Genomic DNA, 21,412 nt, shown 5'->3' on the forward strand with positions numbered 1-21,412 from the left:
CATCTGGAACAACTCTTCTGACCACTGCATCAGCCCACAGCGACGGGGGAGGGAAGGAAACGGAGAGAGGGTCTGTCACGGAAAGCAATCGAGGTTGTTTGCGGAGAAATGAAAGGTTTTACCTTCGATAAATAAGCGACGGTTCCACCAAAGAGGCGGCAGAATCCGAGGAGGCAGCCCGCCTTCCCCTCAGAGGCGGCGAGGCTGAGGCGAAGCCGCCGTCCGCGCTCCCTGACACCCGGCCCGAGGCCGGGGCCGCCCGCCCCGCCGCTGGGTGACCCTTCCCGCACCCGGGCGGCGACAAACGGCGTTTAGAAGGAAAGACCTCAAACAAACAAACATACCCCCACGCACACCTGCTCGCACAAACGTGGAGAACCCACCCGCGCCTCACGGCGGGCCTCGGCGGCCAGCAGCCGGTCCTCCCGCCGGCCGATGCCTGGGCGGCGAAACCCGGGCTCCCCGCTGCCCCCCTCCGAAACTGCCCCGGGCGCCGAGGGCGGGGAGGGAGCCCCGCCGGGCAGGCGTAAGGGCAGAGCCCGCGGGGACCTGGCCCGCGACCTGTCACTGCCAATGCAGCTCCGACAGCGGCTCGGCCGGCGGAGGGTGGGGGCGACAGCCCCAGGCGGAGGCGGAGAGCGGGTCGTGGTCCCCCAGGTGCTGGGGACGGCGGTAGCCGGCGGCCCCACCCCCGGCGGACCGAAACACGGACCCGGGCGAGTCTCCGCAGCACCGCCGCCCTCTGTCCCGGCTGGCAGAGGTACAAGCGGGGATGGCGGCGGCAGCACCGCACAATCCTCCCGCCGCCAGCACCGCAGGAAAAGGCACGGCGTCCCAGCGCCCGGCAGAGCGGCGCCAGGCCAGGGAGGCGACGACGCGAACTCAGCCCCTTCCCACTCACCGGCATCATCTCCGCAACCGTCCCCCAGCCAGCCCCGCCGAGGCTGCTGCTGCCGTGCCGTGCTGTGCCGGGCCGTGCCGGGCCTCTCCTGCCGCCGCCGCTCACCGCGGAGGACGCCGCACTCGCCCTGGTGGCTGTGACAGGTGCCTCCCCCACGCCTCGCTCCCCACAGCGGGCGGAAGGAAGAGGCGAAGGCGGCGGTGGCGGCGGCCAGACTACCAACCCCCCCGCTCCTCCTCCTTCTCCTCAGAGCGGCGGCCTCCCGGCCTCCTTCGCTCAGCGCTTCCTGCTCCGCTCCGCCCGCGCCGCCCCACCAGGGGTTAACCGCCGCCGCCGCCTCATTGGTCGAGGCGGGAAGAACCGGGGGGCGGAGCGGCGGCGGGAGACGCGCGCACGGCCGGCGTGGGGAGGGAGCTGCGCGGGCGCGCGCGCGCTCTCGGGGGTACACGTGACCGCGCGGATACTACGTGGGACCGGGACCATCCCGCTGGGGGTGGTTCGGACCCCTCGCCCACCTTTCCCGTCCCCCAGCCCCGTGTCTGGCGTGGGCCTCGTGCCGCCGGTTCCTCCCGCGGCCCCGCTCCGGGCCGGCTCCCCTCCTCCCGCGGTGCAGTGCCGCCCTTGCCCCCGGGCCGGGCCCCGGCGGTCTCTGCCCGGGGAACGGGGCGGCCGGGAGCGCGGAGGAGCGAGGCGCGACGCGTCGGACGTGCGGGAAACTGGGAGGTGAGGCGGAGGCTGTGGGCCTCCCGCGGGAAGACGGGCGGAGCGTTGCGGCAGCCCCCGCCCGTGGGCCGGGGGTGGTGGGTGGCGGGGTGTCGCTCTCCGACAGCCTGTCTGGGTCTGCCGAAACCCCTTCGGCGCAGGGCTGTGCTCTGCGCCTGGAGTCACGTCACCTCCAGCGTCACCCTCGTTTTTCATGTTCCCTTCACCCGTTCATTACTTGTGAAATCTGTCTGATGTCTAGAACTCCCCTCGACAGCCGGAATGAAGGTGTGTTTCTGTCCGGGACCCTGACGTCAGACCCCTTGGTCTCCTGATGGAAAGTAAGGTTTAGTTTCTTCATTTTCTGGAGTCTCATTCTGTCGAGCTACAACAGCAAGATGAAAGTTAACAGCTTGGAAGAAGGCATGCTCAGCTATAAGTCAAAACATCACCATATGCCAGTACTGCAACACATGCAATGTAGACAAATTTCATATTGCTGTGAGTCTTAATTTCTGATCTACAAAATACATAGACCTACCCAGTGCTTCCACTGTTTCTGAAAGTGGCTGCTTTCATTGTCTTTGTTACTTTATTTGTAGAACACCATGACAGATCTTAGCCAGGAGGGAAAAAAAAACGAGTTTGGGAAGTTTTTGAGAGGAGCTTAGATACTCTAAGTCTTTGAGGGTAAGTGATGATAGCATATTTATCTTGTATATGCACTTGTATGTTAAATGTAACCTATTAATGTAAGACTCTATACCAGATAACTGTATAAATTATCTCAAATAATATACACATGCCTAAGATCTCATTGCGCATCCTTGTCAGTGTATTTTCAGGCTCTGATGTCAGCTTTGATAGGTCAAAGGTTCTGCTTCTTTTCATAAATTGGTCCTATGGGAAAAACCTATTAGCACCAGAAGGGAATACTTTGTCAGTTTAAAATTATTTTGCAAGGGCTGTTTGGAGTGCTACTCGCTGAGAGTAACACTGCTGTCACACTCAGTTTCTTGTGAACTGGGATTCTACCTCCCATGCATGGCTTTGGAAATAGGTGAGACTATGGTACTTCTGACCCAGTCGGGACCTCCAAGATCTACTCAGAATAATGGTATTAACCCTGCAACTAGGCTGACCTGAAACATAACTATGAGCACATAATAGCCTGTATCTTGAGGAAAAAAAAGGGAGTTCATCAAATTAATACTGAAATTTAGTGAACAAAAGAATAGCAATGAATAGCAATGTACTGGTCGTCTTATTATTTGTAGTGAAATTCTAATTTTAAGAACGGGAATTGTGCACCTTTTGTCACGCGTGTTCTTTAAACAATACTGTCTTTCTCATTAACCAGGTTAGATTTTTTTTGCAAGCTATTCTTAAACGATGGTCTATAATTTCTTTGCAGGTATAACTTATAGCTGACTTCTCTCTGTTTTCAGTGATTGATAATAAAACCTAAAATACTAGGCATGTTACCCCACTATGACTTTTCCATTGCAATGGTAGGAATGCTGACAAAATGAAAAGCGGGACAATATGGTGTGGACAGTTGCTCCTGGGAAGGAAGGCACTCCTCCATGCAATGTCTCTCTTGGGGTAATGGGCTCTAGTATAAAAGTTTGTCAACCTTGCCTTGCTTTTGGCAGATGCAGGTTCAGCCAATGCAGCAACCAGACAGACTGGATACTGTGGACTAGGAGGAAATTTCTTCAAAAGGTAGAGTACGCACTTTATATGCAAGTCTGTTCCTACTCCTGTTTCTGCTTCCCTTGAAGAAAACCGCTTGCCTCATCCCTTCCCATCTCCATTTTCTCATTGAAATGAGAAAAAGAAAAAAAACGTTACTGATCTCTACAAAGTGTAGACATAAAACTCTGCCTGCCTGGTAAATTAATTAACATCTCCTCTCCCAGAGAAGAATCTTTTTGGGAAACACTCTCTTATCAGCCAAGGGACAGAGTAGCCATTCTAAAATCTTCTGATTCCAACTTGTCTACAAATGTTTTGCTTACTGTGAGCAGGAAAACGGTCACTTGTAATAATGTAGATTCCTCCCCCCCCCGCCCCGCCCCGCCTTTGCATTTCCATACCAAATGACTGGTCTGACTTTGTAGAAATTATATTGCTTGGCTAAAGGGGGGGCAGTGATATCTACAAGTTAGCTGCCTGTCATAGATAAGTGAGGATGTGTGAGAACAGTCATCATTTGGGGAATGCCTCAGAAGATAAGGTAAGAGAATTTGGTTATGGTGGCAGATAAAGCCAGAGATACAGAACCCAAATTATTTGCTTCCAAATACATTGCCTTTGTGAGAGGTGCTTTAATTTTGTTGGCCTTTTTGTACAGGAAAGGGTTTGTGCTTATTTGTTGGTATCAGTATTAAAACATGTTATGCAAATACCTTTTATGCTTCTCTTGGTCCCTAAAAAAACAGACCAATGCTATTTAACTTTACAAATTGAAGCCACTATAGCTTAAGAGATGTTTATCCAACTCACAAAATCAAAAAAACGAAGAATTACTGTTCATTAGTTATGGTATGGTTAAGTTTTGAGATTTGTGCTGAGCTTGTGTTTAGCTAGAAATGGAAATTTGATTAAAATGTATAAACGATCGTTTTAGTGTCTTGCTAAAATTCTTGTATGGGTACATAGAGAAAAATTATCAAAATATGTTTTGTATTTAACTCAGGTCTATTGAAAAATGGATATTAACTGCAAGTAATAAATTAGCAGGCCTCTTGTTTGACCATGCGCAACACAATTCTTAGACCAAGCAGAGATTCCCAAAGATACAGGTGAGAGACTAAGGAGATTTTTAGGAGCACTCCTGATGAAGTTCCAATTCCACCTGTGTGTTTTAAGTATCTTGTAGCAAGATTTTCAAATGTAGGTGTTTTTTAAAGTTTTTAACCAGGTCTGAATTTCTCCTGCTTCTTTTTTGCTCATAGACAAATGGAGGAAAATGAACTTTCCTGCCTGCTTGGAGCCAAGTTTTCTTCAGTTTTGCATTAACCTGTTACGATGCTTTTCTGGAGCACAGGAAGATGTTTTCAGGCTTTAGATGTGTCACAGGAAAGTAAGTGTTCAGTTAATTTAACATTTTTCCTTTCATGTGGTATTATTTTAAGTAACAGATACTCCTATTTATAGCCAGAAAGACACACTCAGAGGTCAAACATTTAGGGTGGGATCCATCTTATCCAACTTCAGTGATCTAGAAGTTAGGTGTGTCACCTCAGTCAGTTCTCTAGGCTCTGTCTATAGATAAATTGGGATGGGGAGGGAAGGGAGAGCGGCAGTTCTGCAGGCAATTCATTCCATGCTGGGATACTCATCCCACTATCTAAATCTCTTGGCCTTTGAAGGTGCCTATCTCTCTATTGATTAAAGATGGAGCCTGGATGACTGGCTCAGATTAGAGAGCAGACTTTTGGATGGCTACAGTTAGGGTGGGTTTACTCACAAGTGGCAATAAAATCTCTAAAAAGTGTAGGTAGGAGCATTGGAGTTTTTTGTGTATGTAAAAAATTGATGTATCCTTTCTAAATGAGTGAGGGGATTACTTTATTAGAGAATACAACTCTCTCTCAAAAATTACCTTTTGTGTTTGTTGTAATGCAGGAGGAACTGGCCATGAGTAGGTAAGCAATTTTAGAAGTTGAGTTACAGAAGTATTTCTAACTTGCCAGGCAGTTCGTTGCAGGTGCAGTGCTATGTAACAGGTGATACAAACAAGAAGACTAAGTATTTCAAGGAGAGTTTCACGGCAGGTGACCTACAGTCTTCAGTGAAATACTGTGTGAAGTAAGCATGTGTATTTCAAGGAAAGGTATTTTGTTACTGCAGCCTTAAGTAACCTCTCATTCCAGAATCAAGCTGACTTCTTAAGGCTGCAACAGTAAGGGAATCTTACGGAACAATAGTCACATGCTGCCATGTTTGAACTGATGTACAGCCAATGCAGTTTAAACCCCACCAAACCTGTTCAGAGATAAACTATAAATAATAATCTAAAGGAAACACTTTGATGTCTGTTTTGTATACAGTATTTGAGACACGTGAACAGGAGAAAGATACTTTTTCATCACTACCATGTAATATTCTCATGTAATGTATGCTGGACTAGATGACTAATGTTGTAAAGTTTCCATAGCATAATCCACTCATCATTCTGAGAAAGAGTCTAAGAATTAAAGCGGCAGTGAAGCCATATGATCTGTATATAGCATAGCTGTGTGCACTTCTTGGGATTTGAGTGTCTGATACGTCATGTGTTTTCAGCCCTGCGTTTGGTGGATTAGAGATGTAATTTCTTTAAACAATAACATAAATTGTATGCTTAATCCAATGCACATGGTGCAGAAGAGTGTACTTACTGGAGAATGCTGTGGCCTCACTGGGAATGTGTTGCTATAGACTCTCATAAAAGTCTTACACTAATAGGTACTGTTAACTTTTTATGTTGTAGCTAGAGAAGATATAGCTCTATATGACAGGTTACATGCCGCTGTTTTTACAGATGGAAGATCTTGTTCTGCTCCCCTGTACTTTCTAATGATAAAACTGTTAACTGTATTCAAAGGAGTGGAGAAAACAAAAAACTTGTGTCCTGGGAGAAGTTCTCTCTGTACCTGTAGGCTTATAACCATTTGGGCTCTCAAGATGTTTCTGTACAAAAATCTTTTTTCTTAAATTTTCAGCAACTTCGTTACGGGTGTAGCACTCTGCTGGAAAATTGAGGGGGAAAAAGGATGGGTCATGCTTTAAGATAGAGTCCAGTCATTTAATTTGTTACTGAAAATCTAAAATTGTTCCCAGGTCTCTCGGCCATGATTCAGGGAGCCAGGGAGTCTTCATGTTAAATGTGTATTATTCCCATATTCAAAGCCAGCAATTCCTAATTTGAAATGTGTGTCTTCTGCTAGAATGTCGTCTTCTTGGTTAGCTTACGTGAGGTAAGTAGATCTCATAAGAAAAAACATGCATGTAATGGAGCTCATGCCTCCTGCTGTTGTACCTGGTAATGGGTGAACTTGAAGGACTGCAGCTCGGAAGGGGAGATTAGCAAAGTCTGCTGCTTGATTCTGAAGTCTGGGATATACTAGAGGGTGGTTTTCAGCAATTACTGAGACAAGGTGCTGTGCAAAGGAGGCTTGGAGAGAAAACAATGTCTGAGCAGAATACTCACATATAGTAGGAGAAAGAAAGAACAGACCAAATTAAAAGTGTATTTTTTTAAAAATAGTATTCTGTTTATACTTAGTATTTAAACAACTACGCCGTTAAGACTACTTCACTGGAAAGAACATTCTTTACGTTTTTGTGTGTGTACTCATCACAGGTTTTATAGATCAGAATACACAAGGTAAGTTTCCTCTAAAAATACAATAGAGTATTGAATCTGTTTAAATAAAACACCATTGTAGTTGTGAAACAGGAAATGGTTATGATTTAAGACACATCTCTGTGGAAAACCTTTCTGTGCTATATACATATACATCTCACATATGTATATTTAAAGAAAGCCCACAAACGTAAGCGATCTCTTTTTGGGCTTTTTGATAACCAGAATTGTCATAGCGTGGCTGTCTCGTATACAGGTGTATACATTTTATTGTGAATCTGAGTTTTCCTGTCACAGACGTTTTTTAATAGTACATTTTTATACAAGAGCAGCTGCACTCAGATAATCTGACCAGCAGATGTAATCTAAGATATTTGCAATGATGTTTCTTCCATGTTATAAACAAAAATACTGGGTTTGTGCCTTACTGATGCTTAAGGTTCATCCTTTCTAGCTGTTTGGATAAATATTGCTTTTCTAGATCAAAGTAATGATGTTCTAGTCCTGGGAACATTAATGAGACATGTTGGTTTTGCCTCTAAGTGCCTTGGTTTGTAATACGTTCCAGAAATGTATTCCTGAATGTCTTTTTATTTCTACTGTTGTGATCCTATGACAAGGTTTACTGCAATTCTTAGCTGTATAAGCAGAAGAATGTCAACAGTAAAGGGAGATGAGTTCTGTAGGGCATTGATGGAACCCTATTGAAAACGATTCCATGAAAAGCCCTAGAAATAGTGACACTAGAAAATGTATCACCAGTATGTGTTTAGAATCTATTTTAGCTGGATTTATTTAAAGAAGATGAAGCTGAACCTCAGAAGAGTTTAAAGACTGGAAAGGAGTATATTCATCATGGAGGAGTACACACAGTAATAACCTACTTGCATGGGGATGATTAGATGCTGCTTTAAAGGTCTGTCTATTGCTTATGTCTCAAATTCAAAACCGGTATTTCTATTCTACAAAAAGACAAGCTACAGCACAAGGTGAAGTAACTTGAATCTTTCCTCTTTTTCTTCCAGTTGCTATGTGAAAGTTCTACACAATTTCTTATCCTGCCTTCTGTTTCTGTCCTTCTAGAAAGGCCCGAGTACGTGTTTAAATTAGTAGCCTTAATTTAAAAAGAGGTGCGATAGTTAGCATTAATAAGAATACATAATTTGAAAGCAAGTAAAAATATTTTTGGCAAGACTCCTTTTCTAGCTGCATTGCTCCAAATGAATTAACTAAATCAACATATGCTGAAAAATATTTGTCTTGGTGTTTACTGAAACAAGAGTCGGATCCTTTGTTAGAACCAATATGTCTCCAATTCTTAGCTTACTGGATGAAATGCATAATTTAATTTTTTGCTAATTATTTTAAAGTGTTTTGAGGTCCTAACTGGTACCAAAAGAATTTTCTTTTCAAGCTGTATGTGATATATGTGGAACACAACATAAGGAGTGTAAGGAGAGAACTGTAATGTCCAGTACAAGAGAATTTAAACAAGGCTATTTTTTCTGTACCAGTACACTAAATGAAAAGGTATACCTGAACCATCAAGAGTAGAGAGTCAATGATAGTGCTGCAAGAAAGTGTAGCTTGAGACTGCTTTCTCTATATATATATACACACACAAAATAAACAGTTAATTATAAAAGTTGAAATGCTTTTGGTTAGACACCCCCCCCCCGCTAAAAGGTATCCTTTCTTGTATTCTTGGTCTTGTATCAAATGCCTGTTCACATTCTAATCCATTGTATTAATCCCTCCTTTTTCCTCCCATAACACTGTTGTATTCACAGTTAAGTTGTTGCCATTTGGCTTGTTTGTATAGCATTCCGTATGAAATATCTCACAACGGTTTCTACTTCATACCCAAAGAATTCCCCCTTAATTGCAGCATGCTGCAATATTATCAAACGCATGCTAAACACAACAGGTTAAAACAAGAAATGAAGACTACCACTGATACTGCAGGAAAAATCTGTGTAGGCAGAAGTAGTCATCGCAGATGGGATTCATTCAGTATCCTGCTGTTAGTTCTACCACCCACAGAATCCCTATTATCATTTCCTAGCAAACACACTTCATTAGCTCTTAAGAAATCTGTATTGTCTGTTCCTGCGGATAGCTGAAATTACTGAGATGATATGGATATAAAATAGTTAAAGTTCAGGTCAATTAAAAAAAGTTTGTTTTTGAAGGTCATAATAATTATTGTTTGTCATCAAATGAAAATACACTTAATATAATTTGAAGAACTACTTCCAAATTTATCCTTGATTACTAAAAGTGTTCTTCCTGTCAGTATTGAGCGCTAGGGTATTGTGGTACAGTTGTTCTCCCTGTTCCCTACCTGTTTGTTCGTTTGTCCCAATTAATGAAGTGATACTATAAACCTGAGAAAGCGATGTGCTGTCACAGAGGAAGGAAGCAAGGTTTGGCCTTTTTGCTGAAGCACAAGCTGACATTCCTGATTTGTATACAGGGTGGAGTTCTGCATTCTTTTTATTCCTGTGAGTGTTGACAGTGATGACAGTTCTTATGGGAGAGACAGTACTTTGATCATGTGCATAGCTGAGTATGAAGAGGAAACTTGCATTAAATTATTGTAAGGGACACAATGACTTAGGAAAGCTGGGAGAGTGAATGAAAAGCTAGAAATTCTGATTATTCTGCCCTTTTTCTACAAAAAAATAATGCTGTTGTGCTGTAACATAAGTTACAAAGCAGCTTTGCTGCAAGCAGGATCAAGAGATGGATCCAAATTAGAACAGAAAAATCCCTGAGTGCTTGTTTTATTTTAGATGGGGTAAAAAAAACCCCGCCTCTAAAATTATGAAAAATTGCCTGATCTGATTCACAAATAGTTGTATCAGAACAACTATGAGGAGGGAGGCACTGTGGTGTAAGGGTGGAAACTCCACAAGTTGGTGTAGCTGCCAGAGTATTCTCATACTGTTAAACCACAACCAAAGAAATCATAGTACCCTTAGCAGAATTTAATTAAAACTTCCAAATAATCCATTCCTGTGGTGGTCAGTTCATTTTGAATAAGGGGAGAGTAATTGTTTCCAAGTCCTTTGCCTAAAGCAATGGAGTAGACTACAGGAATTTCTTGTTTAAGAGTTCTTCATAAATTACCAAATCAGAGTCACATGGCTTTATATTCTTAAAGTAAAGTGAATATTAGCTGCTAAATGTTAGTTGCTAAAGGTCATGGAATTATAGTATGAAGAGCTTGCTGTTCAAGCACTATCTTGTCACTTCTTGTTCCTCTGTTTACCGAATTGTTAACCAACATATTTAATGCCTCAGAGAATCTCCATCTTACTATTTTTTCCGTCCTTGTAGCTTTACAGATTTCCGTGAATGAAACAATAGAGATTTCACATGTTGATTTCCTCAGTTAGTTTCATTTTGGCCATCTGGTGGTGATGTCACATATAATCACTTGTGTCTAACAAGCACCTGATACGTTTTCCTTCCTTGGGGAATGAAAGTACAATTCATATACCAGCTCTGTATCAGGCTGTATTTGTACTACAGGCAGTGGTTCACTATCATGAGTCAGATAAATAGGAGACTAGTTCAGCTGTTTCAGTTACTTTAGACCATTTCCTGCAACTTTACTCACCCTCCCAATTAACATGAATACATGTTTGGGTTTTTTTTCCAAGTTAGCCATTAAAGAGGTTAAGCAGGTTGGGCCCTGTGACTAATTTAGTTTCCTTGGCTCTGACTGCATTTTGCTGCTCCCCTAGAGTATTCCGTAATACTTCATTAGCATGCAGGGGATAGTCTGAGATTCCTAATTGTAGGACAAGACTTGAAAATGCTCTCAAAATCTCAGAGCTCCACAATGAGAAATCCCAGCCATAAGTAAGACTAAGCATGGAAAGGGGAATACAGAAGTACTTTTATTGTAAGATCACATCTTGCATTACCATTGTCGTCATTAATATAGCTCCTTACCCCTGTTCTTCCATGTTCCATATTGATTAAAAAATAAACAAACTACTACTGCCACAGCAAAACTTGGTGAAAACGGTGCTGCAGTAATTGGATGAAGCTTTTCAACCTCTACAGGAATTTGTTCTTCCACTAACATTGCAAAGGGAGTAGGCAATCAGTTTTTGTCATTGCTGATGCCTTATCACAGGCAACAAATGAAATAGTTGCCAAACTATTTTGCCAGACAACGTTTAAATATAGTACACTCATTTTAGAAATGTCAGCAATATAAAGAGGCAGCAGCTAAATGGAAAGAGCATGACCTATCAGTGAGCAGTACACATTTCCCCTACCAGTGTTTATTTGTGAATCACGATGAATATTACCTCCATGGATTGAAGTCCTGATCTTAGTCATTTGCACAGAAAATGGGTTTGTTCAGGAGCTGAAGCTTGTCTATACCGACACTAACCTGGAACAGGAAAAGCTTTTTGTTTTAAGTTAGCTTTAGAAATCACCTTAACTAAATTAGAAAAAAAGGCACACACTGAAATAAGAGTACTCACTTCAAGGGTACCTCTTTGCAATGCTTCTCTACCTAGGGCTACGTGCCAGATGCTAGTGCTGAAAGAAAACTGATTACTCCTTCCACACATTGCTCTAAGAACCTTAGATAACTTTCCTCTGTTGTCTTTTATACTACCTGGTGTGCTTCAGCATGGAGGAGCAGAAAATATATAGATAGTACTGCAGGTGTTACATATTATGAGTGCGGCATTTTTGCTTTTGAGTCAAGCCACTGACTGCAAGTTTATTTCCATCTGTATCCTACTCAAGTAGAGAAAAAATAAAATCTATTTAAACATAAACACCAGTTCTACTTCCCTTATCTTTTGCAGAGATTTGTGTGTTAAGAATCACAAACAGGAAGGAATATTCTGCAGCCTTCATAGAAATTTCTGACAGAGATGCACTAATAGAATAACCAGCTGCAGACAGAATTATTTCAGTAGAAAATGAGTTTTCATAACCCAGACGCTGCTGCCCATATGTACTTTCTCTCCCTACTAGGAAATCAAGCAAGTCAGATACCAAGAAGCCTTAAGAGTTGAAGTAGGTTAAGTTTACCTAGAAGTGCAGTTAACTGTGCTCCAAGGGCAGGTTAGCAGAAGCTCCTCTTGCTTTTCAATTAACATCCAGAGATCAGACAGCTTATGTTGATGTAGCTCAGCCCCAGTGTGCTAGGTTCTAGCTAAGGTGAAGCAAATCCTGCAGTGATTAATGTTTTTTTCCCCAGCTTGTTTTCCTCGGCTCTGTAATTGAAAATTGCTAAAGCAGGTCATTTGAAGTATGTGTAGTATCTTAGGAACTATAACTTAGTGATCATAAATTTGCATTACAAATGCAGGTATAGCTCCTCACCTGGCATAAATTTTCAATCTGAACCACTTATTAACCGTACCACAACCCTGACCCTGTAATCACCACTGGCCTAGTATCTGTTCATTTGAAGCTGCCATTTTCTTCTAGTTTTTATTCTCTGTTCCCTTCTTCTGGATGCTTTTGGTTTTATGTAAAGAAACAATGAGTTCTTTCTACTTCTCATTCATTCTTCTGCAGTGAGGAAACACTGAAAAACCCATATAGAAATTATGAAAGCAATAAAAGAATCAGCTAAAACATATCAAGGAAAGATGCAACAACAAGGAAAACTGGGAAGTGGAAGAAATGTTGAGAATGCATGAAAGACATATGTCACCTATTCTTCTCAAATTGAGTAATGCTGTATCTGTGTTTTCTTAAAAAAAAACTTTCAGAGAAATATGTCTGGTAATCTTGCTCTACACAGGAGGTACAGCTATTAAGCTTAAGCAGAAGTATGAATTTTGAAGAAATTAAAGGCAACGCAGTGTTTGGAATGTTTACCATCAGCAGGTAGGGTTATCAAGCTCCTGAATATACAAAATACTTAAGTTATGGCCAGATACTGCTGTCAGAAAGACTGAAGAGCAAAACTTTAATCAATCTGAAAGATTTAAGGTGTTTCAGTGAAGTAGATAAAAAAATGTATGTAAGCATTAAATCATTAAAATTACTTAAGCCTCTTAATCTTCTCAAAAGCAGATTAGGCTAGATGTAAACAAAACATGACACGAAGTCCAGTTTTGGTTTCATACACTATGTATCCTTGGTACAGAATTCAGTATGTACAGTTCTGAATGCTGATTTTCGTAAGATACTATAGGCTTCTACAGTCTCCAAAATGTAACACTAGCTATGGAGTTACTTTAACAGCTATCTGCAAAAACCACTAATGACCCCCCCATCCTAGCAATACATATATTACTTCTGAATTTTCAGGAAAAAGGAAAACTCCTTGAAGTCAGTTAAATGTTTGTTTGTGCTCATATTAACTGCTGCCACAGTGCATGCTTTCATTATTCCCTTTAAATTCTGTGATTTTCATAAGCTCAAATGGCAGATGAGGGGCCACGCAATATCAATTTTCTCATACAATATGTGTATGTTATTACTTCCTTGCAAAGCTTGTGATTAAAGGAAGAGCCTTTCAGAATAATTCCTTAGCCCTACTGAACGTGAAGGACAATAAAAGATTGTTGCCAGTAATGTACTTTTTAAAAACCTCTAAACATTTTGCATGGTGTCTTAATAGCAATACAGCTTTTGCTTTTAAACCTTGCAGAACTAAGAACTCTTTAAAAAAGTAAGGTTTTAAAAAGAACTTTTTGCACCCTTAATTATTGCACCACAAGTTGACAAAAGGCTGAGAATTAAGTCTTCACAGTTGGTACACTATTAAATGACATTTTAAAAGTAAATGGAGCATTTCAAAAGTTCTAACCAAAAAAGATATCATTAGAAGAAAAGAGGCTTAATGCTATTGTAAGAAATATTGACTAATTCTATTAAGTTTACTTATAGGAATTTGGTCTTTTTCAAGGTACTGTTGAAAAAGTTTAACATGGACCTTGGAAGAACTACAGAAATAAAAAAACACTTATGCTAAAAATTAGGTTAATAATACACTAGAGCGTACTTTGTCCAACATGTTTAATTCCTTGTTGCTCAATGATTTATTCTTTCTCTAATTACAGCAGATGGATCAGGTACAGTTTTAGAATTAACTTCCCTATGGTTGTAACTTGCTTCATTTACAGTAAAGATGACGAGCCACCAAATTCATACTCCAAGAAGAGGTCTTTAATGATGGCCAGCACCAGAGGACTCTGAAACAAAGACAAAATTTAGACTGTTCAAACAGCAGAGCAAATCAATTCAGGAACATAGTTCAGGACTGTAGTTCTATATCTGAGCAAAAAACTGGCAGGTTCAATTGCCCTGTCAATTAAAACAAAACCCTCAATCTACATACATAAACTTGGCCAATACTAAAAATCCTTTTTCACAAGTTTTAAAGCACTATTATAGGCAAACATCAATTTTTCCTCAGTTCTGGTATGGTCCTTTCTAAATTAAAGTTTGCTTATGCTATTATCCTGAAGTCTACTGGGCGATATTTTCACTAATTACACATTTTAAAATTTAAATATTGCTTGCATATACAACTAGGAGCAAATGGGCTATCTATCATGGTGCAGAAAGTTAACTGAGATATAGCAGCTCACAAAAAATTAAATTCCAGTGTGAAGAAACTGCCCGTAAGTATCTAAAGACTACTTTATAGAAGATATAAAAATAGAAATTCAAAATACAAGTTAAAACTTTTTAGTTTCTTGACAGTTAAAACAGCAGCTACTCTTGATCATGCTGATTTAAGTAATCCCATAAAAGAATTCCCACCCAATCAAGGCATACAACTTCCATTCTGCTCCTAAACACTGCGCAAAGGACAATTTAAGACAAAGGTAGCATCTCTGCAGATTCACAGATGTTTCTAGGTTATGAAACCATCAATACAACCACAACAATGCATTTTGAAATAGTCTTTAAACATTCTCTAAGTCCATAACTTAAACCCCAAACTTACGTAAAATATGCTGAGCTCATTTTTACTGCACTCATTTAAAAAAATACAACAGGGTATTAGATATTTAATACTTACTATCTGCCACTGCTTTTTTGCCTGGAAAAAAGGAAAAACAAGCTGAATGATGACAGTTTATAAAAATGTTTCCTATTAATTTCTTGCAGATAAACTCAGATTATATTACTTATGATTTGCTAATTCAGCTTGCACAAGATTCACAAAGTGTACAACATGTGCTTTCCATGGTACATGTCAGTAAACATTATACTGATATTTTAATAAAGTTGTTTAGTTTTAATTAGCCAAGACTCCATGCATTTAGAAATTGCAGCCATCAAGACTCCTACTTTAAACATATACAGAATAGTACTCTTTTACATAGTATATGGATATATACACACACAACATACAGATGTAAACTGAAGTGGTAAGAATAGAGTTTGCTTTAAAAATCTTCCTTTGTGAATGAAATAGCTTATTTTACATTCCCATTGTAATTGTTCTTCTAAAATACTGATTCATAGTGATCAAACAAAAATAGATGGAAATAATTCATCATAAGGAAGACAGGCATAAGCATCTGTGCAATCTCCACCCTTGGAAATAGTCATTTTAATTATAAGTAACCACTTTAAGCAGTGGTTTGGACCAGGTGAGCTCAAGACGTTCCTTCCAGCCTATGTCATTCTACAGAACACACTGTATTATTTGCACAACTGTTCCCCAAACCACAGAAGGGTCTATAGCCATTAAAAGCTATTTTCACTTTAAAATAATGCTTAGCGTACGGTTGCACTATATCAAGGTTTTGGCTCTCAAAACTCTACACCATCACATCTATTATCTAAATCATAAATGAAAAAAGTAGCAGGACATAAACACAACCTTGAAACAGACTGTCAGTTTTGAGTTCTCTTTGAAATTAAAGAAGTTAAAGCAGAAATTGAACTATTTTTTCTTCCTCTCTGGCTGTTCAACTACTTATATTTACTCAAGATTTTAAGTGTAGTGTAACAGTTTTGGACATGCTACGAGTTATTTGGACAAAGCTAGAGAAATATTGAGGTAACATCACTCAGCTGTTCCCACAGTGAAGGGTTCCCTTCCCTGTCAGATTTGTCTACAGCCTGTAACATTTCATCATTCATGACAGCTAGTAAAGGGCTTGACTTGGAGCTGAAATTGAAGAACAGAACCTTTAAGCCACCATTAACTGTTGTACCCTTCTGCTTTGATGGACCTGGCCCGCTCAAATTTATTATTTTTACATTAGATGTTCTGTTTCTTCCTCTGAGAAAGTGATCCAGTACCATCAAGTAACACAGTTTAATGTGCAGTGATGCGTCTCCCATTTTGAGGTGCATCAGCCCAAAATAAACAAATAAAGTACTTTAACTTTCACAAGTTCACATGGCAAAACCTTTTAAAAACTGTAATTTTTTTTTTTGCAGATCTTGAGCAAAAACTCAAAACCATAAGGGTTCTAAACCAATTTCTAATCAAAGTAAGTTCTAGTTCAGAAGAGTTTCACAATCCCCTTCAGGACAAATCTACAGGAGAAGCCTCTAGCTATATGTTGCGAGATGTGTGTTTTTCAAAACCAATTCCTATGTCACCTAATCTTCATAATGTAGGTACAGTTACACTGGTGTTTGAGTATTTTTGTTAGTGTAACTTTGTATGCTGAGCATGTTAAAACTTCTAGATTTTTATGGCAAAGACCTGGCCTTAAGTAAGAGTGTTAATTTCTTATTTGCTGGATATTTTCAATGACTGATTTCTAACCATTAAGCATGTTCTTACCTATGAACCTTACCTACGAAGTAACAGCTAATGAAAACTATAATGTGTAACTTACCGCCATATGAAATTTTGTAATAGACATAAGCTGTTAACGCTACACCAACCCATATTTCTTGATACACGGTGGTGAAGTAGAATTTCATGGCTCTCAATGACTTTGGAAGCATGTTCTGCACCATCTGAAAATTATAAGAAGTTTTGCCACACTGAGTTTTGCAACTGTATTCTTACCTGCTATATGTGTAATATATATACACATGTTTATGTATATACATACTCCTGATATGTATCAGCAGCAGTTTACAGGTTAAAAAAAAATCCTTAAACATGCAAAAGTACTTGTTCCAAAGCAGAGAAATGAAAATTCAGAGTTACGGTTACAATTTATGGGCTAAGACAATTTAAAAAAAAAGTTACAGTGGAAGGGTTCAAAGATGACTCAACAGAGCATTGACAGCAATAGTTATGCTCCTCTCTCCCTGTCAGTGATAGCTTTTTTTATTAGTGTTTCCAGATTCCCTCAGGAGGAGAGCCTCGTTCCAGACAGACTAGAGGCTCCTTCCTTGACTACTCAGTTTCCTTCCCTCCCCCACAGCTAAAATGTCTCTCCCAACATGGTAATTTCTACTCAAAATAGCAAAATAAATTACGTTAAGCTACTCGATTAATGATTTATCATTAATACTTTCAAAATACACCCTAAGAGCACGAAGCCTATCAATGTTTTTTTCCTTTCTACGTAGCTTTGTTAGACAAACAGAAAACTGTAATGTTTTAAGACAAAGCTTACCCTAGTTCCCACACATTAGTACGTACTTGCACCACACTGCACCAAAATACTACGTGTTCTACTGTCTTACATACAGCACTTCACCCCAGTAAAGTCAGCCATATACACATACAGACAGTATAAACCAGAGTCTCAGGAAAGAAAAGCAGATTTAGTCTTCTCTGATGTAATGCTTACTTACTTATTTACCATTACTAAATGTAAAGCATCCTTTGGCAAGCATCAAAGAGAAAAGGATGCAAGGGTAGCCAATGTCAAAACAACCGGAAAAATCTAGGTGCTTTTTAATGACAGCATCTTCACGGTAATTAATGTATCATTATAGACAAACCCACATTTAGGCTTACTTGTTTATGAACAGATATTCCAATCAAATTTATTATTGTGGACGGATTTCCTGAAACAGTGTCGTGATAGCATTGGTGAAAGCACAAACTCTGCACCTCCCTCAAAATTTCCAGTATTGGTAGTTTCAGGTGAATGATGCCATCGCAGCAGTAATTCTGCTATAGCGAAATATCAAGACATACTAACGAACAAGGAGACTGAATAGAGCGGAAGGATTTTCCCACCAGTACAACACACAGAACAAGCCATGCTATTCCCAATTCACACTCTGCTACACCCCGGCAGGGGCCGTTCCCCCAGGCCTCGGCGGACGCGACCGTTGTTCAGGCCTTTTTTTTTTCCCTGAAATCTAACGGGAACAACGCTGAATTTGCTTTCTTATGGACCTCCCCGCCACGACCCCACGCAGCCCGGGGCCTGACCCACGCAGCTCCTTCCGCGCGGGACGCGGTGGGGGGTAACGGCAGAGCTCGGGCACCGCCGGCCGCACCTCTCCCCCCCGCACCTCCTTCCCCAGGCCGAGCCACAGCTACCGCCCGCCGCACCCCGATCGGTGCCCGCCAGCAGCCGGCGGGGCTGGCCTGGGCCGGAACCCACCGTCAGAGCCCAGAGCCGTCAGCGAAGGTCACCGGGGGGGGGAACGGGCTGCGCCACCGCCGCGGGGGATGCTGGGAAAGGAACGAAGGAGCGCAAGGAACGACCCCAGAGCGGCGCTGCCGCCGCGCAGCGCCCCCTACGGCCGGGGAGGGCGGGAGCGTCCTCCGCCGCCGTGTGCCGGGCATCAGCCAGCCGCGTCCCGGCGCCCCGCGGCCGCTCCGGGCTAACGGAGCTCAAGTCGCTGTAGAAATCCGCACCCCGTCCTAGGGTCCGTTTCACCACGGTGTTTTTGCCCACCCTGCACCTCACTCCCGCTTCCCGAGAAGGGAACGCGGCAGGGGCGCCCTGGGCGAGGAACAGCGCCGGGACGGCCCGTCCCGAACCTGTTCGTGGTGCGTCGGTCAGAGAACGGCCTGTGCCGGGGGAGCGGGAGGCACCCGCCTGGTCACATTCAGGCGAGCTGAGACGTCTGCGTGCCCGCGGGCAGGCTCCACCGGGTGAGGGGAAGGATAGGGCGGCTGGGATTCCACAGCCGCTCTCGACCGTTGTTCTGGGGGTGTGAGGGGGTAAACTGACCACCCCGCACCGCTCGGGGCTGAGAAGGCAGGGAGCCTTGCCCCGGGAAGGGCAGGGGAGGGACGAACAGCGGCCCCGCCTCAGCCGCGGCGGAGGAGCCGCTAGGTCACGTGCCAGGGGCCGGGCCGGGTCGAGGGCGGGAAGCGGAGCGGCGGCGCGAGGCGCGAGCAGTGAGGCGAGGCGCGTGTCGCCGCCATCATGCTGCGGCGGCTGACCGGGGAGCAGATCAGCGAGTGGTTCACCATCGGCAAAGCCGTGACCGCCGTCGAGTTCTTGGGCGAGGAGGCGCAGGCCGGCGCCCTGCGCGGCCCCCCCTGCCACCCTCCAGGCCCTCCCACCGCACAGGAGCCGTTAGAGGCTGTGGGGTGAGTGTGGGGTGCTGGACCTCTGCTCTTGGTGGGGAGATGCCCCCCAGGCCCGGGGTGATGGGTTGACTGAGAGGACACCACCTGGAAAACTGGAGGTTTTCCTCCAGTGGTGCATGTGCCTGTGGCCACAGGTGTGCAGTGCATTACTGTGGGGTCTGTGCATGCGTGGCATTGTGTAGTTATTAGGTTCTGGCCTGACAGCCTCTGTGTAGGGTGTTTGTGGCTGTAGGCCAGGTGTGGGTAGGTGTATTTTTGTGGGTCTAATACTCAAGCTATTTTCTGACTTGCTAATTACCTCTATTGATCATCACCAGACACGGTATGCATAGGATTTGCTTTCTCTGAAGTGTTTTCGTGCTGTTGTGCAACTGCAGAAAGTGCTGTTGAAAAACTGTGGAATGGTTAGAACAGACCTGGTTTGTTCTGATCCAGCTGTGTAGCTTAGGAATTTTGGCAGTAGCAAGTGATAAAATGAGATTCAGGAGTAAACTTGCTTGTTCGTTAGGGGATAATAGTCTCAGAGAGTGTGTTTTTATGCATTTAACTATTTTAGATGGGATATTAGAAAAAAATTTTTCACCGAAAGAGTGGTCAGGCACTGGAACAAGCTCCCTAGAGAGGTGGTGGAGTCACCATCCCTGGAGGTATTTAAAAGACGTGTAGATATGGCACTTGAGGGTATGGTTTAGGAGACAGGGTGGTGTTGGGTTGAGGGTTGGACTTGATGATCCTAGAGGTCTTTTCCAACCTTAGTGATTATATGATTCAATCCATGAGCAACACTGCTGATTTGGGCTGATCTTTGTTTTCGCCCCATACTTTCTTAACAGCATTACTGGCTTTTTTGTCATGTTGTTTTCAGTGGTTGAGCCATGAATGTTGAATAACTATTTTACAGTATGTAATTTTTTTGACTAGTAGTGTTTCATGCATTACTTGTAACTTGTAACACTTCTGAGTAGATTCATCCTCTGTTTATACCAAAGTTCATAAGGAAATATTCTTAATAATAAGTAGGTGCTACCCACCCTATAACTTTGTTGGTAAGCTTAATTCATTATGCTACAAATTTGTGAAAATTTTACTTATTTCTTGTCTGTTATGCTTCCTTCCTCTAATGGTCCTCTCGAGCCAGCAGTTTTCCACCAGTTTTGATTCTGGTGTCACCTACAATAGGTGTTCTCCATTATTTTAAACTTTTGTTTTCTCTGAGCAGTGGTTTATGGTCTGTTTTCCTGAATTGACTGCTGTGTGTTTTCTAACTAAACTGTCTATGTTCATTGCTCTTGTGACTTATCTGAAGCATTTAAGTTACCAGGGTGTTGTTAGTTCAAGGTATATTGGCATGTCACTCGTTAGATGTGTTTTATTTTCAGATGGCAGCATTTACAGCCAAGGAGGAGAATACTATGCATATTTGCAGAGCAGTCAGGTATATTTGGTTTTCACTAGTGTCTGGATATTGGGAAAAAAAATAAAACCCAAACTTGGGTGCTGCCTAAACTGGAAGGTGGTGTGGCAGTGCATAGTAATCTTGATATTTAGATCAGGTTTGGTTAGTGTATCCATGGCGGCTACAGAAAGGTGTTTTGTATGCACTTTAGTATACTAAAGTCGTTTTCAAAATTAGCTGGAGGTACAGTCTAGAGTGAGGGTCTTTCTTTTCCTATATGATGTATAGCAGTATGGGGTCACTGTATTTCAGGAGCTCTTTTAAAGGGTGTACATTGGCTTCTGAGAAAGAATGAACCTTTTGCCCAACATCTTAACAGCAGATATTCTGACAGTTCAGTAGAGACTGTTCAGACTCTCGGTTTTTGTCTTTGCTTCAAGGAAAGGACAAAACTGGCACATCAAAATATCTACCCTCTCTCATCCTTTAATATAAAAGTGCTGCCACTAGCAAGCTCTGAATTTCTGACTGAGAACTACTGGGTTTTATGCAAGTAGCTATTAATTAATTGTTATTATATTTTCTAAAAGTGACCAGGCAGATTTTTATAGAGTTTTTTTAGGTTAT

The 21,412-nt window shown here is 42.2% G+C and overlaps 3 protein-coding genes and 1 long non-coding RNA gene across 6 annotated transcripts in view; 2 read left to right on the top strand and 2 right to left on the bottom strand.

Moving 5' to 3' along the window:
* Nucleotides 1-1,211, bottom strand: part of PPP1R13B (protein phosphatase 1 regulatory subunit 13B) — a 73,038-nt gene extending 71,827 nt beyond the window's left edge. Inside the window, exon 1 of the mRNA XM_064460874.1 lies at nucleotides 902-1,211. Coding sequence (XP_064316944.1) covers nucleotides 902-910 — 9 coding nt within the window. The 5' untranslated portion in view covers nucleotides 911-1,211. The remainder of the gene's footprint in view (nucleotides 1-901) is intronic.
* LOC135315045 (uncharacterized) lies at nucleotides 1,211-14,073 on the top strand. Of its 2 annotated transcripts, XR_010374494.1 has the most exons (4): nucleotides 1,211-1,624; nucleotides 1,866-1,944; nucleotides 3,259-3,328; nucleotides 4,564-14,073. It is a non-coding gene; the product is annotated as an uncharacterized LOC135315045 (long non-coding RNA). The 2 variants fall into 2 exon arrangements; XR_010374493.1 differs by having other exon boundaries at nucleotides 3,259-14,073.
* On the bottom strand, nucleotides 13,957-18,569 carry ATP5MJ (ATP synthase membrane subunit j). Of its 2 annotated transcripts, none has more exons than XM_064460879.1 (4): nucleotides 18,449-18,569; nucleotides 16,769-16,892; nucleotides 14,986-15,006; nucleotides 13,957-14,149 (listed from the first exon to the last, which is right to left on the bottom strand). In XM_064460879.1, the coding sequence occupies exons 2-4, from the start codon at nucleotides 16,890-16,892 to the stop codon at nucleotides 14,124-14,126; spliced, it is 171 nt and encodes a 56-aa protein (XP_064316949.1). In that variant the 5' UTR covers nucleotides 18,449-18,569; the 3' UTR covers nucleotides 13,957-14,123. The 2 variants fall into 2 exon arrangements, with proteins under 2 accessions (XP_064316949.1, XP_064316950.1); XM_064460880.1 differs by having other exon boundaries at nucleotides 18,357-18,477.
* Nucleotides 18,570-19,176: 607 nt separating this feature from the next.
* TDRD9 (tudor domain containing 9) overlaps nucleotides 19,177-21,412 on the top strand; it is a 92,278-nt gene continuing 90,042 nt past the window's right edge. Inside the window, exon 1 of the mRNA XM_064460882.1 lies at nucleotides 19,177-19,389. Within this exon, the coding sequence (XP_064316952.1) occupies nucleotides 19,223-19,389 (167 nt within the window). The 5' untranslated portion in view covers nucleotides 19,177-19,222. The remainder of the gene's footprint in view (nucleotides 19,390-21,412) is intronic.

This window comes from Phalacrocorax carbo, chromosome 9 (genome assembly GCF_963921805.1).
Source record: "Phalacrocorax carbo chromosome 9, bPhaCar2.1, whole genome shotgun sequence".
In the NCBI taxonomy this organism is placed as follows: domain Eukaryota; kingdom Metazoa; phylum Chordata; class Aves; order Suliformes; family Phalacrocoracidae; genus Phalacrocorax; species Phalacrocorax carbo.

Excerpts from the sequence above, each read along its gene's own strand:
- ATP5MJ (XM_064460879.1), bottom strand. The coding sequence starts at position 16,892 with ATGGTGCAGAACATGCTTCCAAAGTCATTGAGAGCCATGAAATTCTAC. Across the intron at positions 15,007-16,768 it reads TTACAAAATTTCATATGGCG|GCAAAAAAGCAGTGGCAGAT; the intron begins GTAAGTTACACA and ends CCTTTTTTCCAG. Across the intron at positions 14,150-14,985 it reads CAAAAAAGCAGTGGCAGATA|AGTCCTCTGGTGCTGGCCAT; the intron begins GTAAGTATTAAA and ends TCTTTGTTTCAG.